This window comes from Lineus longissimus, chromosome 9 (genome assembly GCF_910592395.1).
Source record: "Lineus longissimus chromosome 9, tnLinLong1.2, whole genome shotgun sequence".
Lineage (NCBI taxonomy): Eukaryota > Metazoa > Nemertea > Pilidiophora > Heteronemertea > Lineidae > Lineus > Lineus longissimus.
Genome location: NC_088316.1, coordinates 16,136,481 through 16,160,214, shown reverse-complemented (window position 1 = coordinate 16,160,214; position 23,734 = coordinate 16,136,481). Strand labels below are relative to the sequence as shown.

At 40.9% G+C, this 23,734-nt stretch overlaps 1 protein-coding gene across 5 annotated transcripts; it reads right to left on the bottom strand.

The window, feature by feature from the left end:
* Positions 1-1,523: 1,523 nt before the first annotated feature.
* LOC135494149 (kinase D-interacting substrate of 220 kDa B-like) lies at positions 1,524-22,907 on the bottom strand. Of its 5 annotated transcripts, none has more exons than XM_064781967.1 (24): positions 22,762-22,907; positions 21,516-21,651; positions 18,496-18,594; positions 18,109-18,207; positions 16,705-16,803; positions 16,300-16,497; positions 15,740-15,838; positions 14,973-15,071; positions 14,692-14,790; positions 14,197-14,394; positions 13,810-13,987; positions 13,371-13,535; positions 12,915-13,094; positions 12,466-12,616; positions 12,063-12,208; positions 11,071-11,864; positions 10,158-10,181; positions 7,072-7,279; positions 6,712-6,874; positions 6,371-6,549; positions 6,047-6,133; positions 5,510-5,626; positions 4,481-4,716; positions 1,524-4,279 (listed from the first exon to the last, which is right to left on the bottom strand). In XM_064781967.1, exons 2-24 carry the CDS (start codon positions 21,627-21,629, stop codon positions 2,678-2,680), a joined length of 5,334 nt encoding a protein of 1,777 aa, XP_064638037.1. In that variant the 5' UTR covers positions 21,630-21,651; positions 22,762-22,907; the 3' UTR covers positions 1,524-2,677. The 5 variants fall into 5 exon arrangements, with proteins under 5 accessions (XP_064638037.1, XP_064638038.1, XP_064638034.1 ...); XM_064781968.1 differs by lacking the exon at positions 22,762-22,907 and adding an exon at positions 21,824-21,912; XM_064781964.1 differs by lacking the exons at positions 21,516-21,651; positions 22,762-22,907 and adding an exon at positions 18,718-20,917.
* Positions 22,908-23,734: the final 827 nt, after the last annotated feature.

The following is a 23,734-nucleotide window of genomic DNA, read 5'->3' as shown; positions in this document are numbered from 1 at the left end:
GAGACCTAAGCGGCTAGCATTGGCTTTTCTTGAACCCGTACTTCCCCTGAACCTGAATTTTACAAACTCAAGTACATACCGATTTCAGACTTTCAGCCATTCTACTACAGGACAGGAAAGAGGCTAGGCACATTATCCTCCTGGTCTCATAATCCCACACCCAATTTCTCCCTCTAAGTCGTTGTTGACGGAGACATTGTCACAACTTCTGTAACTCCATCTGTTAAAACTGCCGTTCACCAAACATCGTCGTTGTTGACGGAGACATTGTCACAATCTCTGTGCAACTCCATCTGTGAGAGCTGCCGCTCACCCAACACCTTCGCTGTCAACGGAGACATTGTCACAATCTCTGTAACTCCATCTGTTAAGGCTGTCCCTCCCCAAACATCTCCGTTGTCGACGGAGACATTGTCACAATCTCTGTAACTCCATCTGTTAAGGCTGTCCCTCCCCAAACATCTCCGTTGTCGACGGAGACATTGTCACAATCACTCCAACTTCATCTGTAAAAACTGCCCTCACAAAACACATTCGTCATCGATGGAGACATTGTCACAATCTCTGTATCTTCATCTGTTAAAAATGCCCCTTACTATAAACAACACCAGTGTGGATGGAGACATTGTCACAATCTCTAATTCCCCATCAGCTGCCCTTGCTAAACATTATCATCGGATTGTGACATCGTAAAAAACGACCAGTAAAACCTTCATCTCTTAGGCTTACTGTGACCTCTAGCTCAAGGCTAGTCTACCTTTTGGCAGCTTCACCAGTTCAGCTGAAAGATAGTGTGACATTGTCAGGGGGAGGGGTGGTCAAGACATTGAGGGGTCATTTGTGTGCCTGTTGTGACGGATGGGCAGCTGAAGCTCTTCCAAGTATACCTATACGGGACTACCTTGGAAGTACTTCAAGACTTAGTTGTTGAGCAGATGTGCAATCCTGGACCGATTCCAATACTGATCAATAAAGAGGCCGAGAACATGATTACGTATAAGCATTGCATTTATTTCATCATCATACACAATCGGTTTCCAAAGGGTTTTTAAATGCACTTGGCATTCCAAAGATTTTTTGTTGCACCTGGTATCAAATGGTTTACATTACACTTGGAAATCTGATGGAATTGCATTGCACAAGCATCTCGAAGTCGATAACTCTTCAATTGCCAATTGATGCTCAATTGTATCAACAATGTACTTCGAATTCTAATGATTATGCACGGTAAACTGATAACAAATACATGTACAGTACACGTTCCCATTTAAATTGAATGTACATCCCATTATCATGAAACTGATATCATTTAATGTATCACATGTGACAACGCCTAAATAAACACATGAAATAGTCAATAAAAAAATGGAAATAAAACATTTTGTCCAAATTATTAATCAAAACTGAAATATCATACAATGTAAACTAGGAATAAAATATTACTGGAATACATTGCATTCCTTCATAAGTAACATTATGCAGTCTTTAACCCCCCCCCCCCCCCCCCCCCCCCCATCCCATGCACTCCCTTTTTTTCATTGTCATGAAAAGCCGATCGCAGGCAAAAACCGTCTTTTGTGGAGGACCCATCAACCAACTTAATTAGGTCAACAGATTCTGTGTAGTGAACTACACAAAATTCAGCCCGAGGAAAGCACACTTGCGCACAGTGCTCACAAAAATGCCCAAGTATCAAGGTCTGCGAACATATGTCATTTTTAAATTGGTCCCACTGTCATAGGGATCATAGAACTGTAAAAAATTCCATCTCTGCATGAACCAGTCCACTCTGTTGAGGAGAAAACCTACAATCACATCATAAAATTTGTGCGAAAAATGTTACTAGAAATAGATGTCATAATGTGGAGATGTTATAGATGTGGAGATACATATACATTTACATAATGAAGAAGTCTTGGGTTGACAACACAACAAATTAGTATTTTAATCCTCGCTTCTCTTTCAATACATGCTTTCATGCTGCAACTTAAATGGCAAGTGGATAAGAAGCTGAAACATGACAGGCCGGTGAGGCCCTTCTGGTATCTTTAAGTGACCACAAGCCTCGATATCAAAAGGGTCAATGACGAGATACGGAAACTGACTTCATCCCTGGCAAAACAACCCAAGTCCTATGTATGAACCATACGAATTTGGTCGTGAAAGGCTCTTGATTGCAAAAGAGTGCATAAATATTCTTTTATTTTACCTCAATGTATTTGTGCAAAGTGCATGCTAAAATGTGATGTGGTTTTACACAGTACATAATTCCATACCTGGATTTAGTTCAAGGACAGTGCAGTAATCTGTTATTATGAGACAGAAGCTGCATACAGTAAACCTGGAAAATGCAAGATAATGCATACTCAATAACATGTCCCAGTTTTATCCATGAACATTTGGCGGTTTGCAGCATCCTTTTACATTTGAACAAGACAGTACATCCAATGACATTTGATAGTTCAAGGACAATGCATCAATCTGGTATTAAGAGACAGGTGACGTAAACGATAAATCGGAACATGTTGGATGATACTATATGGTACTGTATAACATGTCCTATGCCCAGTTTAACCACTTCATCATGAAGGACCAGTATTTCAGCCGGAGCATCACGACCACACTGCGATGATCAGAAATACCAGTCTGATGACATCATGAAGTAGGTCAAGTCCAGCTAACATTTGGAGTCACTGCCAATCGGCATATCAATCTTGACCTCGGTAACAGAAAACCTTTTATGTCTCCCAGAATGTATGGAAGAGGGGCTTGAATCACGTGACGATTGAGCGGACGACCTCTTCGACTCATCTGGTGCCATTTTTATGCTCTCAGAGGAAGCAGTCGTCGAAGGATTCCTTGAGGATGCCTGGGAGCTAGTTTTGGAAGAGGTAGAGCTTGGCTTGCCAGGGCCTGTTGCTGAGGCTGCACCCTGTTTGTATCCGGCAGTGTACGCTGCAGCATTTGCTAATGTTCGATGAACTTGGACATCGACTTCAGTTCCTCTGTCAGCGTTAGCAGAATGGAGCGGTTCAGTAAAGTATTTTGGTCTGTTGGTGTTATCGCTCAGAGATCCTTTTACACCCTTCTTCTTCTGCACCTTTTTACCAAGTAACGGTGCATTTACGCTCTCTGCACCATCTGATGACTCAGAATCTGGAGATTTCACCTTTTTTGGTTTGACTTTTCTTATCAGCGATGTCACCACGGAGTGCTGCTCCTCATCACTCAAGTCTGGCGAAACAGACGATAGATGCGTCTTGCTATCATTTGGCATCATCATCAAGTCTATCTCCTCGGGAAATGGGCTTAGATGCTCTGGAGAAAGTTCGCTCAATTTCGCATCGTAGAAATTGTTTTTCATGGCACCCAATTCAAAGGATTCACTGTTCTCAGGAATGTTGAACTGAACTTTTGAGTTTCCTGCAAATGGCGACATTGCATGTGAACTTTCCGGTTTCTTCATACTAGAACGATGGTACAGTTTATTTGCAAGCTGGGATTCGTCTGCCTGTTGCGTATCGGGAAATGTTGGCTCCCGAGTTTCTGGCGATGCAACCTCAGGTGTTGTCAATCTTGAATCCAAATCATTATCCTCGGCAGCGAAGTATATCGTTGAATCAGCTTCGTCGCTTGAGGCATCATTCTCGTCACTCTCACCTTCGCTGAACTCATCAATCACATCATTCAGTATCATACTCTCCATTTGGATTTGTTGTGCAATACTATTCTTTCTTGCCAATCGCCCCTTTCTCTCAAAATCTTTCTCGCTCACTATACGAACGCCACTGCTATCTAACTTTTCTAATTTTTCCACAACTTGTCGCGTGTTGTTGTCCTCAGACAACGGACCATCCGTAACCTCAACACAGACAGAAGAACAATTTCCAGCTGTGTTCTCATCAAAATCTAGCGCAACAGCCGGACCAGCATCAGACGTCAATTCATGATACTCCATATGCAAGTTCTCAGAACTAATGGCAAGATAATGGTTCATATAACGGTCACTAGAGGGCACCCCACTCAACGCTTCCTCCTCACGTGACCTCAAGGCAAGAATCATGGCCTTAAAAAGTTGCCAGTCTCCAAAGTTCATACCAAGAACAGGTTTCAGTTCGTCTAAGTCACAGTTATACAGAACAAAACCGTTAATGTTATTCACGAATATCTCCTCTTGATATTTTTGAACCGCTGCTGTGCCAAGTCCTTCTAGTTTCATCAGCAGTTGGCAGACGTCATCGAGTAACATGGAGCTGAGGAATTTCTTAGGTACGCCACCCTGAAACGATAGGAAATATTTTTATCATCTACCTAATACTTAGACATGGTGTTTATGAGGCTTATGATGTCATAATCGGAAAGTGGATCAAAATGATTTTTTTACAATGTCAGTGACTGCTCAATACCGGTCTGGCAACTTACTACACAATAAGGTCTTGATGGGCTAGAAATGCAGAGGATGACACAAATCCACACCTACCTTGAGGTAAACTTTCTTTGTTCCACCAATGATGTAGGACGGTGGACCAGAAAATGAGGGGTGGTGTTGTGTTGGTACGACACACGGCATCCTCATCATCGGAGTGACTGGGGTCATCACAGAGGGATGATGATGATGGAACTGGGAGTAGTACGGCGGTGTAATGTTCTGTAGGTTTGGTCTCATATTTGGTGTGAATCCTGAGTTGGGTAGTCGGCCATCCAAATGTCCCAAACCTGTAAATATAACAGAGACAACATAGAGAAATCAACAAAATATCTATTCTTTATTAAGAAACTGTGATGTTACTGTTAGTCAAGAGTACTATAGAAGACACAAAAACTTCTGTCAGCGACATGCTATATAGATGATGCAGAAGTTAACACACAGTGCATCACTTGTACCAATAAAATACAGGCCAAACTATAAAGTATGCTGAGCTATCAATACATAAAGTCAGTCCAGAAAGAGGACATTATAGAACTTTGTGACTATCTACAGTTTTCTGAGAGCTAAACATATTCCTATATCAACGAGAATCAAAATTTTTACACTCAGTTTAACATCACTGATCAGTTTTCATCAGCATACACGAAAAGAAAACCATGTTTTTTCATCTATTCAATTTGATGATGCAGTGAGCAGCTGGCCAATATTTCATAAGCTCTTGCAGAAGAAACTGCAGTTATTTGTATTCTGGAATAAAAGGATGGCATTTTAAAGCAGGAGTAGAAATATTGAAGCTTCGAGTGTATTGATCAGGATGTCAGGGAACATAGTGTGCACTCATTTACCAATTCCCTCACAAACATCCTTCATGCTAGAGTTTGGCAACACAAAAGCGTCATTAGGACAAAAATATCAAAAGCTGATGGAAATTTTGATAGGGCAGGAGGTCAAGTTCTTGTATGAACTGATGAGATGGAGCTGCAATTTGAAAATAGAAACGCCTAAGTTTTTTTGGGCTGAATAGGGATGAAGCGGATTAGGCCAGGTAGGGTGTCCATGTTTGGGAAACTCGAGACATACCCTGACCACTCGACTTGGTCATCCTATTCTTAGCAGGGGTTTGGACAGGGGGACTTTGTGTGTCAGAACTATCATCACTTCTAGTCCTATTCCTTCGGTAGATCCTCGCTCGAGCGTCTGGTAAAGGAAATCATAAATGCCAAACCCAGATTCCAATTCAGTTTGTTAATGCTAATGCAGAACTGCTAATGACTGTACCCGTTCGGGGAATATAATTCCTCTAACAACAGACCCATCCGATTATTTCACAAACAGATTTTAAAGGGGTGTAATGTATTCCTTATATTTTCGTCAATTTTACCAGTCACAAAAGATTGCGCAGGTTTAATGTCAACAGAAATCTCATCCCCACACTGTTCTCAATGGAACTGTTACTATTTTAGAAGAATATGAAACAGAGAATTTCTATCATAACTTTTACTCCAACACATAAAGCCTTTACCATCAACGAAGAGTGTCAACATGGGTTGCAAACAATCAATAGAACAGCTCTTCCTAGGTTGCTCTCAGTGCAAATGAACAACAATGGCTACTTACTGCTGCTGCTGTCACTCCCACCTGCTCTTCCAAACACTTGGGTCACAGGAAATTCTTGAGGCAGCTGCTCATACGCCTTCATATATTCTGAAATGAAACATTTTGATTTTGAAACACATTAACCATTGGTCAGGATGATTATACACAAAGCCATAGTGCAGTTAACATGCATGCAACTCTGCTGAAACTTGTTACATTGGAATTTATGTTGAAATTTATATTCAGTAAGCTTATATGTTACAGTACAATTGGAAATTTTCTCAACTTCAGCAACAAATTAAAAAATTTTAACTAACAGCGTAGAGTTTAAGGATCCAAACCTACCTCGAATTCTCTTTCTCAGGTAAGGGTCAATGTTGATACAACATGGTAGGAATTTCTTGATATCGCCAACGCTCAACGTTGGGTTGTTGTTTGAGAGAAACACCTCAAACTTCTTGACATTACGGTCAATCTCGAGAAGAGGTTCAACTTCTCGCGTCAACGGAATTCTTGGCACAACTCTGGAAATGGTACAGAAGCGGGTATAACACTAAATTATGTTTTTACAAAAATATTATCAAGGTAAAATTTAACAATTAACAGGACCTTATTTCAACCACAGACTATTGGCACCAGTTATCACATACTGTTTTCACCATAGGAGAGCACCTTAAAATACCTACTTATCATAAATCTCCTTCAGAGAAACGGACTCATCAAGATCCTCATTGTCCTCAAAGAACCATATGATCCATGACGTCCTATACGGCCACTGTTCAGTGATGTTCACCCAGGTAGCCAGGCGATGCCAACTGTAGTCTATACTGTAGGCTCGTAGGAGTCGTCCTAATGAAGAGAATACGAGCTAGATGTTAAGATGATGCACACAACCATGGACTACTAATGTACATCATGACATTCACTGCGGGCGCTTGTGTGAATAATAGCTGACATCACTTTAGCTGCAGTATAAATAGACATGTTTTCATATTGGTCAGTAAGACAAGGGATCCTACCATTCCATTTCTAAGAATATTTCCTACCTGTAATGGCTACTATGTTCATGAGCCGTCTCATGCTGCGTGGATTCATGTCACTGAAGTAGTCATTCTTCACGAGGGTCTTGGACAAATCAGTCGCCGATGCAAAGTAATTACTCGTACTCCCCGAGAAGCTGAACACACGGTCCTTCTTCTTCTTCGACCGTGCAACCTTGTCGAGACTGGTGCTCGACATCACAGACTCTTGCCTCTGGAAGAATCAAGAAAATATGTGTTAAGTCGATGTGTACTAAACCCAGGTTGGATACTTCTAAGAGGATCTCATTGGATCTAAAGTGGAAGGCTATCGTATAACTATATATCACAGGAGAAAAGGAACACTATTTATCTCTTGTAATCCATTAACAAAGTGTGATTTGAAAGGACAGTTTACTGCCAAGAATATCAATCAGCATGACTGCAATATTTTATATTCAAGCATTTTTTAGTCCTTTTTGCAAGGCAACACTGTCAACATGGTCAACCACAAGATTGAATAATAATTGAATTCTCGGTATTAACTTTTTTTCTCCAGACAAGATGAGGGATTTGAATTTCCGGCACTATCTAAAGATTGGTAATTGACACCTCACTGCCCAAAAGTTGACCAATAGAGGATTTTAGTTCTTGTCATTCCAGCTCAAAACCAAAAAATCAACTGAGCATGCAAGAAGAAAACCTTAAATGGTGCAATACTGGAAGAAATAATTTCACTCAATCAAATCATAGGTTTAGTCTATTCTACTGAGTAAGATGTAAAAGCATGGACAAATCGAATATGCTAACATTGTGCTACGAAAATAATCTGTCTATATTATTTAGGTTAAACATGTTAAAATCACTGAGCACATGCATTTTGAAATCATGGTGAAATACACTACGCAAAAAAAACAACTTTTGGCTTAGGCTTTCATCTTAGGTTAAGTCATCACTCGATACAATCATCTGGGTCTGCTTTCCGAGCAGCTTTGGGGTAGGTTGGTGACTTTCAGAGACAGAGACTTGCAGATTCGACTACGTCATGACACAGGAAAAACTATTCTTGTTTTTTACATCAGATGACCGAAAAGAACTTGTGTGATATCTCCGATGTGAAGTGAAGTTGCTCGACCCAGTCAGTTACTACTTTCTCACACAGAAATATCAGCTATTACATATATGTTCTCAGCCTGTTTCAAATCATCCACAATTTAAAGGGATGTAGCATAAGATGAAAATGATCACACTTAACGACATCCAGGAGGGGGTGGTTAGTGCCCGGACGGAACACAGAAGGTGTAAGGACTACCTGAAGGTTAGAGCGACTCATAACCTCATGAAACATATACGATCGGACACTCGATTGGCGTCTCAGTCGAGAGCGACGACCAACATTTAAAACAACCTCCTGCAGAACAAATACAGACAGCTACATATTACAATTATCGATCATTGTTTTGAATAAATAAAACGGGACGTGAATCACTGAATGTTAGTTAGGGTGACATTTTGGATGAAGAGGATCCCAGACATGGACCATGCATAACAAGTTCTCTAACTTTGAGATCACAGGGTGGCAACAATGGCCTTGGTAGCAAGGATGTTTTGACAAATACAAATAAATTGGTGCTGCAAGAATGAGACAACAAGGTGCACAAGAAAAGTCTGGGAAACTGGGTACCGGGTCAGTTTGCCCAAGTTCACGTGTTCACATGCACTACAAGTGTGGATTTGAAAAATAATTCAAATATCAAGAAATAGTCTGCAAGTGTGAGAAAAAGGAAGAGTCTATAGAATTGGATTCAGGCAACTATTTCCAGGGTTACATTCTATTCCCCTGCCTACTTAGCATTATAGTACTGGTGCTAACCATCACCTAATAAAGGAGCATCTATACTGCTGAGGTATCAGGGACTGAACGAATTAGGGGCGGATACAGGAGCCTGTGAAAGGGAGCACGTCGTTGCGAAAAAGGGGTGTTTTTTGTCAATTTTTCAAATTTCATGGTCTCTTAAATGATTTCTTCAAATGATATAGCTGGACCACCACTCAGAATGGTTCAGACATTGGGACAATGTGCCTCTTTCAAAAAACAATTTTCTGTGACAATGTTTATGATATCTCAGACGCTGTCACAAGACCGCCAAGGTTCATATTATTTCAAATAATAAACCATCGCAATACCCACTCTGTTCTAGTGGTCTTTTCAAACTTGTCGAATAAGACTTGACATAAATTTGTAGGAATCTTTGACCAGATGACCTAAATGGTCATCTAGATCGAACATGCACTGCTTTGATTTTGGACCAGCACTCCAACTATCAATCATGACCAAGCCATGTTCTCTCAATGTCTAGACATGTAGGTCAAGCTATCGGATCAATGGAAAGTTATTTTTGGTAAGAAACATGACAAATCCTCTTAAAAAGTAGTCAGTTTGTACTAATTTGTGGACTAAGTCATCTCACAGTTATCAGCTCCTTACAGGTCTCAGCAGAACAGATGCATCTAAATGTAGACCCAACTGATAGTAAGACTAAAGGCGGTGACCAACTTGCGTGTAGCGTCGGCATTTGTGGTTATTTTCCGCGCCACTGTGCAATAAGGCAATGCGATGCATATCAACAATACAAATTGCTGATTCGATGCGCCAGTCTCTCACTGACCTAAGACTAGCAGACGCTAAGAAGAAAAGAGAAGAGCATGACCAAGAACAGATGAAAAAAACGTGCAACGCCAGTCTTCTTTACAGGAGTACATTACGCCTTGAGTGGGGGCATCTCACACCAATTGCATACATCAAACCACATAATAACAACTTCCAACTGATTAGCTTCATGCCAAAGTATGATTGCTGTTGCATCGCTTGGTTAACAACGTCCTCTTAAGACAGCTAGTTTTCGTAGCATATGAAAATCAAACCATGATTTTGTTGCAGTACTTTGTAGCATCTACTGCATTCTTGGGACAAAAAAGTTCACCTACAATAAAGCTGTCATTGTTTTGTTTTTAGCCTTTTTCTCGTTTCAAATGTGGTTACTAAGTGAAGAACACTGGCTGCAAGAGGGAGAAAAAGAGGAGCAAAGAAGATGTTATTCTTATCAACTCACTAGTTTTTTCACTTGGTGACCCAACTAGAGAAAGCAAACAAGAGAAAACAGGGTGCAACATCTGTTTGTGTGCAATGTTTTAGGAATTGATACCATGCCACACCCAGCGTTGACGGTGGTGGCCACAGATCTTCCCAGAAAACAGTCATGTGATGGGCAGAACTGAAGCCTCAATGTGAAGAGGGTGCAACTTCTGTTTGTGTCTTATACAGTGTGTCGCGAAAAAGTATGAGATTGTGAATTATTGTAAGCCAACACATGGACAGATACCATGATTTACTGTTAAATCCGTGAAATATACTGAGATGCTAGAAGTTGGTGAACTTTCTCATTTTCAATTGGCAGTGAATTAAATTCTGTGGTTTCTGCCAGTGCTTTGTACACTGACATTGTCGAGCCAACTTTCTGGGATGATTCTCTATCTACAGATTACTAGTGAAGGTATATCACAAAGAACTGTAACACTAATATAGCACACACAACTTTCATATATATGTACATAAAGATTTCAAATTAAAGTCACACTAACTTTACGTTCCTTATAGTTGGTTAGATTTAGAATAAGACAGTTAATAGATATGCATGCAAGTTATAAATAATGATACTGAGAGAAACTTGAAGTGAACTTGAACAACATCTGGACATGGTATCAGCAATAGAAAGAACAAATAACTTTGACCAGTACTGTAAGCTGAATCTGTGGACTGAATTGTACTTTCTCGACTGTAGACTTCTCAGGACATTGCATGCTTTACTTCAATACCAAACCACCTAGACTACGACAGCTCAACAGAAACTGATTTGAAACTCTCTTTCTCCAAAACAAATCTGTTTAATCTTGTTATTACACCCCAAAAATACAGCACAAGATTAAGAATCATGTAAATCTTAGCACTTCTGGTCTGTAACTTACCTTGGGGGGTGATTCCCGATGAACATGGTTCCCGATACTGTTGGTCTCGCTGCAGTTTTGGCGACTCTGCTGCCGTCGTAACAAACGCTGAATAGGTAGGCCCTGGTTTTGTAGGAAAACAGGAAAATGGACGACATTCCGCAAATAGTCGTGTCCATTGATGTTAGAATCCCGGAACAGACTTGGTAAGTTCTGTTCGATGCCTTTGATGATGATGTGAGGGTCGACCGCCAAGATGATGACAAATGGCGAATCCATCTCCACGAATAATATATTCACCAAGTCCAGAACCTGAAGGAGTTTCTCTTGCTCACTACTGTCCAGACCGTCCACAAATAGGACAAACCGGTACTGGTTGCCCATGAAACCGTTCAAACTCCGCACCATATCGCTCATGATCGCCACCTCTTCCTTCAATGTCTGGATGAACTTTTCGACTCTTGTCGCTTTCATGTTCTTCATTGCCTCCATGACGCGCTTCCTCTGCGGTCTGGCCAGAGCACTGACCATCTGCCACCACGTATAAACATTCCCAACCATGGCAAACACGATCACAATACCTAAAGCTATCATCGTTCCATAGATTGGTGAAAAGCTATAAATCGGCTTGCTCTCATCGTCATCGTCGTCATCTTCTTTGGAGCCGTGGTAAGACCCTTTAGCGCTTGACGACATCTTAGCAAATGGAAACAATGCTATCAGGATGATGCAGGCGATGATACAGAGAAGGACGAAGATGACGAAGACGAAGTTTGGAATGCAGCAGATTGATCGGTACCTTCGGTTGTTGCCATCTGGAAAGAAGAATAAATCAACGTATCATATGTGACCCGCTCTACCAAAACTAGGCGCCTAGTTTTGGTAGAGCGAGTCACATATTTGATGATGGATGTTTACATATCTTGTTCACCTGACTACTTTTACGCTTCTTTTGTGTGCAATTTTTTGCAATAAAGTTAAAGAAACTTAGTGTGCGTATGACATCAACTTACTCTTTTGAGGTTTGAAAACTCGGAAAAGTCTTGCAGTGACGACACCAATCTCTTTCTCCATTTCATCGGCCAGAGTGGCCACCATCAATGCTATGGACTGCTCGCCACTGAACGTGGTCAGTTTGGTATTGCCCGTGAAAAGATACCTGAAATATTCAAAGCGTAAGATCATTCCAGGTCAGATGGTGGATCCATTCCATTAAGGGTAAGGGGACACAGCCACCCAGAAAGGTGCGATCCTGAAAATAAGGGGGTCTTGAGCGTCATCCCCCAGAATAATTGGAAACTGAGGCACCACCATAGGTTTTGGAAATAGTTAGCTTTTGCTTCTTTGGGAGATGTGCCCAGAAACATTGCTGCTCTCAGAAGAAAAGGGGGAGCACAGTAATAGCTCATCAATTACCTCACTAAAGATGTATCTTTTGAAACCTCACTAGGGTTACAAAATATCACTTGCAGCAGTAGCTTGAGATTTTCAAACTTTGTCCCGAGGTAGACGCTTATCTTGTAGGCACTGTCCCAGTCCCTTAAGTTTGTCCCAATCCAGACCAGACCTATAATTAAGAGAAATGAAATAGTTTTGAGGTGTACGTTTTATAGCTACTTGTATCCAGTATCTGCAACTTATGAACATCCACTCGCTTGTTTTTACGCCGTCAAAAATAACTTGGATAGCCAAATGGAGGAGACATTCGAAAGATATCTATCAGCGTTGGGGGAACTTACCGATTAATGTCAAGAAGAGAAGTCCACATCCCAGCCCAAGCCCACCTGGCCATCCGAACAATAAGCCCAGGATCAGGCCGAAAAGATACCCAATAAGATCTGTCTATCAACACTGGAGGAACTTACCGATGAATGACAAGAAGAGAAGAAGAAGGCCACATCCCACGCCAAGCCCACCTGGCCATCCAACCAATAAGCCCAGGATCAGGCCAAGGAGGAGCGAGATCAAGGTACAGCAGGTGAAGAGTAGCGGGGTGTACTGGAGCGTCCGGTCAACAGTCTGGTGCTCAAATAACTGCATCTCGGCTGAAAGATGCGAGACATTGAGAAACAGGATTGTGGCAATGGCTTCTAGTTCTAGTTGATTATTAGGAGTCCTCTTGAGTTCAAGTCACTGTCTGGATGTATATTTTGTCTCGGTGAAACTTTTCATGAGTAAAATGAAAGAGGCAGTTGGTTCTGTCTCGAATACAATTTGTACATGTATACTTATATATCTTGTTCAAATATCTTAAATCTTTTCACTCTAGTTTCAATGCAGAACTTGGCAAACGTTAGTTGAGTTACTTCCAAGATACCTACTTTTGAGTTTGTCCAAGAGGAAAGATTTTCCACTGCCCCACTTGGCATACAGCCCAACAGTAATTGGGGTACACAGGGTAGGCTCGCTCAGAACATCAGCTATTGTACTACTGTAGAGTTCATACCCTAGGAGATTCTCATTTGCTTCACTGGCATTCAGATTCCCTGAAAGAACAATAGAAATTTGTAATCCTTGCCTACCTATCCCGTATAGGGTACAGAATGTTTTGCCCTCCTTTTTTGTACGTGTACCTTGTCCACACAGTTCAAGAGAGGGGATATCTCCTCTACCCCTCTCCTCTCTTTCAAATGAACGATTCAAATTCAATCATCTTGGCCAACTTTTAAGTGCAAGCAATTGGCATCGCCAGTAAGCCCCAAAAAATCTTTCTAAAAGGCAATTTACAACTGCTGTTAGAATTCAAATTCCCCAACTTACTAGCACCATAGATCTGTGTGAGTATACTCTTCTGATGGTTCCCGTCAATGGTGTACGGTGTCTCTCCATTCTTATTGGGTTGGTAGAGCAGACGACTGTTCTTTGGATTCCTGAGCAAAAGCTCTGTGACCTTCCTGCTGCGACCTCTCAAGGCCAGGTGAAGGGCAGTGTCCCCTTTCTGAAAGACAAACGAGAATGATGTGTTACTCAATCAATCAATCAATCAATCCAATGAACAGTCGGCAACAAAAAGCGATCTGTCATCATCAGAGACCTGAGCCACGATATGAGACTGCCCATCTCCTGATGCATTTCCACCTCATCAGCTCCCCTAGTTCCATTTCATGAATACTTCCTTTGAAAATATATCGCAACATCATATCTCACCTTGTCTTTGGCCTGGACTTTCGACCCTTTGTGCAGCAGTAGATCAACCATCTCCGTGTGACGTGTACGGACCGCCCGCATGAGCGGAGTATCCCCATCTTTGCTGGTTAGCTCTAGATCACAGCTATAGGCGACGATAGCCTTGGCAATATCGTAATAACCCTTCTCTACAGCATGATAGAGGGCGGTCTTGTTCTCCTGAAAATAAAGGTTTAATTTGATACTAGAGTCAACGCAGTATGACTTCTGCTTCACTCTTGTTAGCGCTTACTCAAGCTACTGAGGTTGGGCACACATTTTTACAGTTTATGGCCAGGTGACTTCATCTTTGGCCAGAGAGGAGGAGTCGTCCTTCTCCTTGTGATGTGTGAGCAATCAAAACTTCTATAAAGAGAGAAATCATTTTCAGCACTTTAGGCACAACAGCATAATGGCTCACCTTGGCCTTTGGACAAAACCTATGAATTTTATCAACCGAAGAATCTGAATACTTACAGATCCTTGAACATCAACATCTGCATACTTGTTGAGGAGAATCTTGACAATTTCATAGTTTCCAGCTCTCACAGCATGAATCAAAATGGAATCACCATCCTGCAACAGAAGCAATCTTTTTGGTGAATAATATCAACTCCTCAGATGACATCACCAAGTCAGCCAAATTTGGCACTTAGCAACAAAACATTGATGACTGCAACTCAAAATCTCCAGATAGACACTTTGATCCTGGTGTTAACCATGAGGTGTAGTCGACTCTTTTGAACCCTTCAACTCACCTTATCAGTCAGGTTGACGTAGGCCCCTTTCTCGAGTAGATCTTCGACCACTTCAACGTGCCCTCCCTTCACTGCACAGGTCAGGGCCGTGAACCCATCCTAGAAAAAATTTAAATAAACATAGGCTTGCTTAAAGAAACAGACGCATATACAACACATGATGTTACTGCAAAATTCACAAATTCAGACAAGGCCAAACCACACCTGTCAGTCGCATGTAAATTTCAACATAACTGATGCACACCACATGGATCTATGATTAACAGCATTTCATCACACTGGCTCTGTGCAGTTCAACTGTGCAAAATGCACAAAATGCATTTTTAAAATTTCGTCAGTTCAAAAATTCAAATATCACTTATTGACTGGGTCTTAACTGGCTGGGACTTTGAAATGTCTGACACTCAAGTGACCGACTTTGTACAGAATATCATAATTTTCAAATGGAAAATTCTTATCCGTATGTACCTGATCAAAATGAGTTCAAATCTGGCATGGCCCAGTGATTCATATTATACATGTATGTCCAGTGATAACTACCATTAATAGGACATCCAAGTGACTAACTGACCAGGTCAATGAGTACAATGTGAAACTTTACAAACAATGGCTACAAAGGTTACTTAGGGTCAAGTAGAATTACATTTCTATCTGGTCAGATGTGGTCTCACAGTCAAGAGTGACCCTTTAGGAAGTGTAAACACTTCTCCCCCTCCCCATGTGACCAGTGGCCTACTTCATGCAGGATTGTCAGTATGGAAGCATACCTTGTCCACCGAGTTGATGTTGGGATTGCTCTCCAAGATTGCTCGGACAACTTCCACAAACCCTCGCCTGGCAGCAACAATCAATGGAGTCCACGCGTACTAAAAAAAGAAAAACGTTGTTAATTAAGGGTGAATGAAATAGACTAGAAGAATTTCTATTTCTCCTTTTCTTAGTCTTTCTGGCATCCGATCTTGGCCACTGGACTGTATTATTTCGTCAGACTTGGGAATGACAGATGGGAAAATGCCAGTACAATGCAGTATAGTGATAAAGAAATGACAGAAGCCAAAATTGGGATGGCAGCGCCCCAGGTCTCCCTGCTTTTCGCTGTTGAACTCTACGTATCTCCCTGGATGCGTACATCTGTTCCTCTCCACTTCATGAGACTGACAGCTTTGAGGATCAATGACATTTTGTAACAGCAAGATGTTGTCACCAAAACTGTTGCAAAGGCATCATTCATGAGCAAATGTAAAAAGCTGCGGTCTTCAAATTGGCACAACTGTTGAACATTTACTGGATCATCACAGCAACAAACAATTCTCCCACTCATACGTACCATGCCAGCAGTATCAGTGTTAGCACCATGTTCGAGAAGCACCTGAATGATTTCAATGTGACCTTTTCTCGCAGCCCAAACCAAGGGACTGGTCCCATACTTGTCTGTAGTGTTAACCTTTGCACCTTTATCCAGAAGCATTTCCACGATGTTTGTATATCCACGGCCGGCAGCCCAGATTATACATGACATATGATGCTGAAAAAAATAGAGGGCTCTTGTTGGTGCTATAAAATCTTTTTGTTAGCATAACAAAGTAAGATAAGTCAAGAAAAACTTTCACAACAATCACTTCCGCTTCTCAAGATAATCCGATTTAAGCCCAAGACAGGATTAGGATTAGACAGCATGACATTACAAGCCAAAGTCAGGGTCATTTGCCTCGTTGTCAAAGAGTGTTCCTACCTCTCCTTTCACATGGACATTCGCTCCTTTATCAAGCAGGAGACGGACCATGTCAGCCTTTCCTTTGTAACACGCCCACATCAGTGGTGTCCAGCCACCCTGAAGAAGAAAAGCTTATAATCATGAAAAGGCCAAAATTATTACTAACCACTCAAGGTTCAAAGTAGTATTTACGCAGAAAAACCCCACATAACTTTGATCAAATTATATCAAGCTGTGTTTTAAAAAGGCTTTCATTTCTAAAAATCAAAAATTTTATAACACAATGAACAGGAAGTCCCTTGTTTCAAAGTTCATCAATTTGGCCTATTTTGTTAATACATGTTAGACACACAATAGGGGAGAATGTTTCAAACCACCTGCCAATGTTTACCAACAGAAGTTATAAACACCCATGACATTGTCTAAAATCATTTTAATAGGGCAAGTGACATCAATTATCAGGTAGAGCATCATAACTCATATGACCCGGAAAGAAATTTACACTCTAGTTCCAGAAAGATACGGAAAGAGAAGGTTTCATCTTAGAAAATTCTGATTACACAACTGACCCCCAAATCCCCATTCCCCTACGATATGTCAGTATATCACACCAGAATGGCACATACGGTAAGTTTTACGAGGGTAAAACAACCTGGCATTTTAGTTGCACCTATCATTACTCATTTGCATTATACAAGCTATAAAACGTTGCTTTATGTTATAAAACATTTTATCAAGCCAATTTGAAAGGATATTTTTATGGGTGTATCACAATGACAAAATAAACTACAGTGGAACCTCCTTTAGCGGACACCTCTCTATTAAGGACACCCTCTCTATTAAGGACACTAGTTAGTTTTGATCCCAAATTGGTTGTTTCCATTCAATTTGACCTCTCTAATCAGGACACCTCTTTATTAAGGACAGCACTTTTCAGTACCGAGGGTGTCCGTAATAGACAGGTTCTACTGTACTTGAACATAAAGCATGAAAATATAATAGGCACTGATACCAGGATACATTGTATCATCTTTGATTTAAGTGTCTGTCAGATTCAATGACTACCAGAGGTCATTTTGTGACATTTCATAAATCAAATGAAATATCAGGATATTGAATTGATACAAAGTTTACATGATTTACGCTCTTTTTAAAGAATTAACTGTTTGGAGAAAAATTCAGGTGCCATTTTATGCAGGTAATATTCTTTCATTATTTAGGGCAAATGGTTAATCCTGACAGTGACATTCAACATGACCAACTTAATAGTCATCATAAAATGGAGTATCAATGAGCTCGCAAGCCAAACGATCAGAAAATATCTGACCTGCATAGAAAAAGTCGGGCAGAAATGACATTACTCTAAATTCTCTGGCCACCCAGTCAGCCAATTAGAAGTATGGACTTTCTTAGCATACGTACCACATCTCTCTGTTCGATGCTCGCCCCATTGTCCAGCAACGTAACCAAGCAATCAAACTGGCCTTCCTTGCAGGCATAGTGCAGCGCTGTCCAATCATCCTGGAAAAACAGAATAATTAATCATAAAATGTCAATTATAAATAGCTTTATGCAGACAAGTCAGACTCTTTTGACTGAATTTTGATTTTTGAAACTGGAGTTTATCATGAGCGGAATATTTGGAATGGGAGAATCTGAGACTATGCTAGTACTTGAATTATTTTGGTATGTTTTGGCATCAGTGAATTTAAAGTTACACGTAGTCCCATAATGGCTCTTATAGTTACAATATACGAGTAGGCCTATTGTTCTTTTAAACTTTTTAATTTTGAGACAAATGTCACTCACGAAGTCAACTGCGTTCACTTCCACATCATTTTCCAGCAACCTCTTGACCACCTCAACATTGCCCTGGGCACTGGCTGCCATGAGAAATGTCTGGCCATTCTGCAAAGATAACAAATAAACATTTGAAATACTTGATGGATTGAAAACAAAAATGTGTTAAAATATACCAATTCATTATCCTGTAATTGCTTCAAAGCCAATTGTGTAAGGAAATTCAAATACCTCAGAAGGTTCCCCATCTCCGTATGACTCTTCGCTAATGCTTGTTGTGTCATCAGCATCATCATCCAAAAGGAGAGCATCACCATCATACAATGATCCCGAGTGAATAAGGCTGCCACTTGCAGCGAGCCTACGCAAAGAGTCGCCAAGACCATGGAAAGTGACATGACCCCCAGCTGTTACTTGCTTTGGCTCTGCTGTATGCCCCGTGACATGGAGAGTCACATGTTCTCCGATCAATGCAGGTTTTGGCTCAGTCGGATGCCCTATGTCTGGGTGACCGACATGTCTTACATCTAGGGTAGTAGTATGCCCTTCACTTATTCCAGTGGCAACATGTTGCTTCCCTGCTGAATGTCCTACATCAGACCCTCCACAAACCAAGTGCTCCACAGAATGTCCCATTACATCATGCCCCCCACAAACATTGTGCTCCCCCTCTGCCAAATATTTTTCATTTTGCCCAGCACCAGCTGCTTTTTTCTGCCCAGTTAAATGTTCTGTTTTACTTTTCCATTCTCCACCATCCTCGTGCTTCTGATCCGCAAAATGGCCCATGCTATGCCCTCGATTTGTCACATACTTCTCTTCAACAAGATGCCTAGCATCATCAATAATGACAGGACCCCCAGTAGCAGGAACTCTAGTCACCAAACCCTCCATGTCATGGACAGAAACAGGGTCATCATTTACGTGTTGTCTTGTAACAAGACTTCCTGAATTGTGCACCAACAACTCATTCTCAGTAAAACCTGATCTCCTTAAATCATGTGAAGGAATTTCTTTCAGAGTGTCGTCAACTGCTAAATCCGAATGAAGTTCACAGATGTCATTTTCCGAATTTCGACAACTGCACATGCAAGGAATGGACTCAATTTCACTCATTCCACCACCGACGTGTAGGTTTATATCCCCAACCTTTGAGTGGCTGCTATCACTTGAAACCCCTCCTAAGTTTTGTCCAATATGACTGTGACAGCTATCAATCGAAGCCCTACCAGAATTACGCCCATTTCGACGTCGACCACTACTATTGAGAAGACTGCCCTGTTCCATATTCATGACATCTGACCCAGAAACCTCTTCCAATTCATGCTTTCCACGCTTCCTTTTCTTCACGCGATCCTGCCGCCCAATGCGAAGAGAATGGAAAGTGTTTATGGGCATCATGGCGATTTCTTTACCGGCAACTGCTAATCGACTGACAAGTGATGACATTATTTAAAGAAGCTAGGGAATTGACAGTTACACCAATTCACTCACACACAAGATACAATAAGTATCATTGCTAAAACAATGCCTCAGCCCCAAATGAGAATTAGTCCTCTCTTCCTGTCCATGATTAGGTATTAAATTTCAATCAACGAACAGGGAAAACAATTCATTGTGAATGCAATGAACTCAAATCTTAGACATCCTGCTAAAATAGTAAAATGTCATCAGCAAAAATAACTGACTGCCTTATTGTCTGATCTTGTAGAGAATGACAAAATTTCCAAAGGTCAAGGTGAGAATAAAAGATTAGGTCGAGCGAAGGCCTACATTGATAAGACACACTGACTCTCATTGTCCCAGTGCATTAGGTTCGTTCGTTTAAACAAGTTTTTAGTTCCAATATCTGAAAAAGAGTCCCAAGTTCCACTAACATCCTGGGCAGAAAATATAAGCCAAGCTGAATGACGATACGGATACACAGGTGTTTCTATCCTTCTCCAAGATGAAATTGATATTGAGGCACATAACTGGATCTAGACCTCCACAAGTCTCATAAAACAAATGTAGGCACAGTTATACTGGCACAGATTATAAATACTGCTGCAGTCTGTTTGCTGCAGTCACGTTTGCAAGGCCGGAGGTCCCAGTGTGTGGCGTTATTCCTTCCAACACTCATTTGTGGTTAAATAATTCAACATCTTGAACTATCCAGCACATCAACATTGAAGAAGAGAGCATGTTTCGAATTCCTGGAGTACAGAAGCAAATGCGAGTCTTTTGTGATCAGACTGAGAGTGCGAGAGTAGACGACAGATCAAAGGATGCCTGGGAAGCATCAAACAAAACGGTAAGTCGTGTTTGAATCGCAGACCGTAGCTCCTTCCAACTGTGAACAGGATCCACATATGAGAACGTTTGTATATCACAAAGTAGGTCAATACCGTAGGTAGGCCTAATTGAGAAATTATTCACCAAACCCAAATCAGCTGATTGAGAATCATCTCTTCGCATGGAACTGACTGTGGGGGAGTTCCTATGAATTAGGACACTACTTGAGTGCTGATTAGGCAAATGTATTGTCCAATTATAGGTTTACCTAATCAGCTCTAAAGGTATCAAACTGCACTGGCATGCAAATAACATTTGTATTTTGTACGGAGTAAAAGCATTGTTTAAAAAAATGGATTTATAACTTGTATTTACTTCGTCAGCCTTCTACGATAATTGCCTAACTCATTTTAGGTACTTTTGAGAAAACAAGAAAAGTGAATTTAAGGTAATCATCGTAGATGGGTGACGACTTTATCTTCATGTGGGCAAACACTCATTGATTGATACATGTTTCAACTTCAAACACTGTAGATTTATACTACATCTACATGTAGCCTCTAGGGATAAAGACCAGCATCCAGACACAGGACAGCATAACTCACTATATCTGACACCTAGTCCTAGGCATAGGACAGCATAACTCACTATATCTGGCACCTAGTCCTAAGCATAGGACAGCATAACTCACTATATCTGGCACTTAAGCTGAAGGATACAGGGCAGTGCCCCTCAACTAAATTTTAATGACTTACTGTGTCTCGTTCTTCCCCTGTAATTGATCCATCATCGAGTCTTTGGCCAACAGTGGTCAAATCTGCTACATCGATGCTCTTGAATAAGTTACTTCCACTTAAAGTTGATGACATATTTGCAGTTGTCTTCACTCATCTAAAGAAAGAATAAAAATATTCATTTGGTTAATTCACTCTGGCTGTGTATACTATAAAAGTGAAAGAGGCAGGTCTGTTCCACATTAGCAGGTAAAATATCCAACGATTCTTGTTCGATAGTTAATGGGGAGAAATCACAGCTTCTGATGAAGAAGATTTGGCGGTTGTACCTAGTGAACTGAAATAAAGCATTCACAAAACTGAGCGACTTCCTTAACTCATGATTAATTTTTAAACAATGAAGTTATATACAGTACAGTACTGCTTCAAACTACAGCTGCACACCACTGATGACATAAATACATGAATACATTATGGTCAAATCATTAGTAGGCCTAGTGCCTACATTGTCAGCACAAATGTACAATATGTAACATGTGTAAGGTCGACCCAATTATTCCAACATCTACATGTTATTCATGTAGAGGTGCCGCGGTACATCCTTTAGAGGACACCCGTGTTGTTAGCATGACCCTCTCTTTAAGGGATAGTTACTTTGGTCACAAATACATTATTTCTATGTACAAAAATATGACCTCTGTATCATCAAGCAACCTTAGACCATAATAGTTAAGAGGATAGCATTTGCCAGTCCCAAGGGTGTCCTTTGATAGAGAGGTTCTGTTACATGTGTACATTACGGAGCCATTAAATAGGAGTCAATTTATCTTGTGAAAGCACCTTCTTTAAGTCATTACTCCTTACAATATGGTCGAGGTGAGGTGGAAATAAGAGCTCAAGTGACTTCATTTTCTTTTTTTGCCTCACGGTAAGAATACAGGGTGTGTTACTGTTAGGTACATCGGGAAGGTCACCATCATCACCACTGTCACTGATCCGGTGATCGAGTACTGATCCTCCATCCATATCGTGACTCAACATCAGCAAGATCTCTTGTGGTTGAGCATTGTTCATCTTGTAAATTTTAACCGGACCTTGGCAAACATGGGCAGAGAAGACTTGAATACGTACAGTGCATGCCAATACACAAGCAGCATGCAGTCAGTGTCACTGTAGTAAGAGTATATGATAATATGGGTAGGCCTATATCATGAGCATTTTCGACCTAACTTTTGAATTTGAATCATGAATTCTCAGATTAACTCACCACGAATTCCTTCCATTATGATATATTCATTGGGTTACTAATCATTTATTTAATCTAACCAAAGTATATGACTTGATTTATGCTCATTCATGCTTTATATCGGCATTTATACACTGACATTTCGCAATGTTTTCTTGGCGATTTGTCACATCCTCCATATACACATCGAAGGATGTCGGAGTTTCTTCTAGTAACAGCAGGTGACGTCACCATTAGTTCGTAAGTTCCGAACGCGGGAAATACGAATGGACACTTGAGCACGTGGGGACGCGAGGTTTTTTTTACAGGTTGGTTCGTACCATTGTGTACATTGACAGCCAATCAGAGCTCAGTAACTTCGCCTGACGTCATCAAGTAAGAAACGCACGTGTTGTTAGTCAGTAAACAAGATCAGCGATGCACATTGACAAATGGTGCAAGTTCGAATCTCGGAAAAACCCAAAAAGTTATGCACTTTTTTTTTTATTGCTTTTTTTCTCATTTAATTAATTATTTTAAGAACGTTTCTTTTTCATATCTTTGCACAGAAGCAAATGGAGGAAGAATGTCTTGATTCTAAGGAGGAGGATGCTGCACCACACTGCGTCATACGAAATAAGTAGCCCTCTCTGTTCACCATGTTGCAAACTGGTTGATAGGGACAATGTCCCAACCTGTGGTTAGCCCATGCTCCAGTTGGTGTTTAGCAGGTTGTGACATCGTCCTTTGGATGGAAGTAAAGCCCTCAGTCCCCTCTAATGCAGTAGAACAGCTCTGAAGAGCTAGTAAATCCTGTATGAGTGCTAAATTCTAATGCCCCATTTACACTCCGGACGCAATGGACAGGCCTTGTCTTGACGCCTGATACATAGAGGAAGGACAATCAGGATGTCGAAACAGACTGTTTTGGAGTCCCTAGCCCTATTTGGCTCTGGAGTGGCAATAACAGCCATGGATTGGAGAACAACAATAAAGGAGTGCAGTAGAACACACT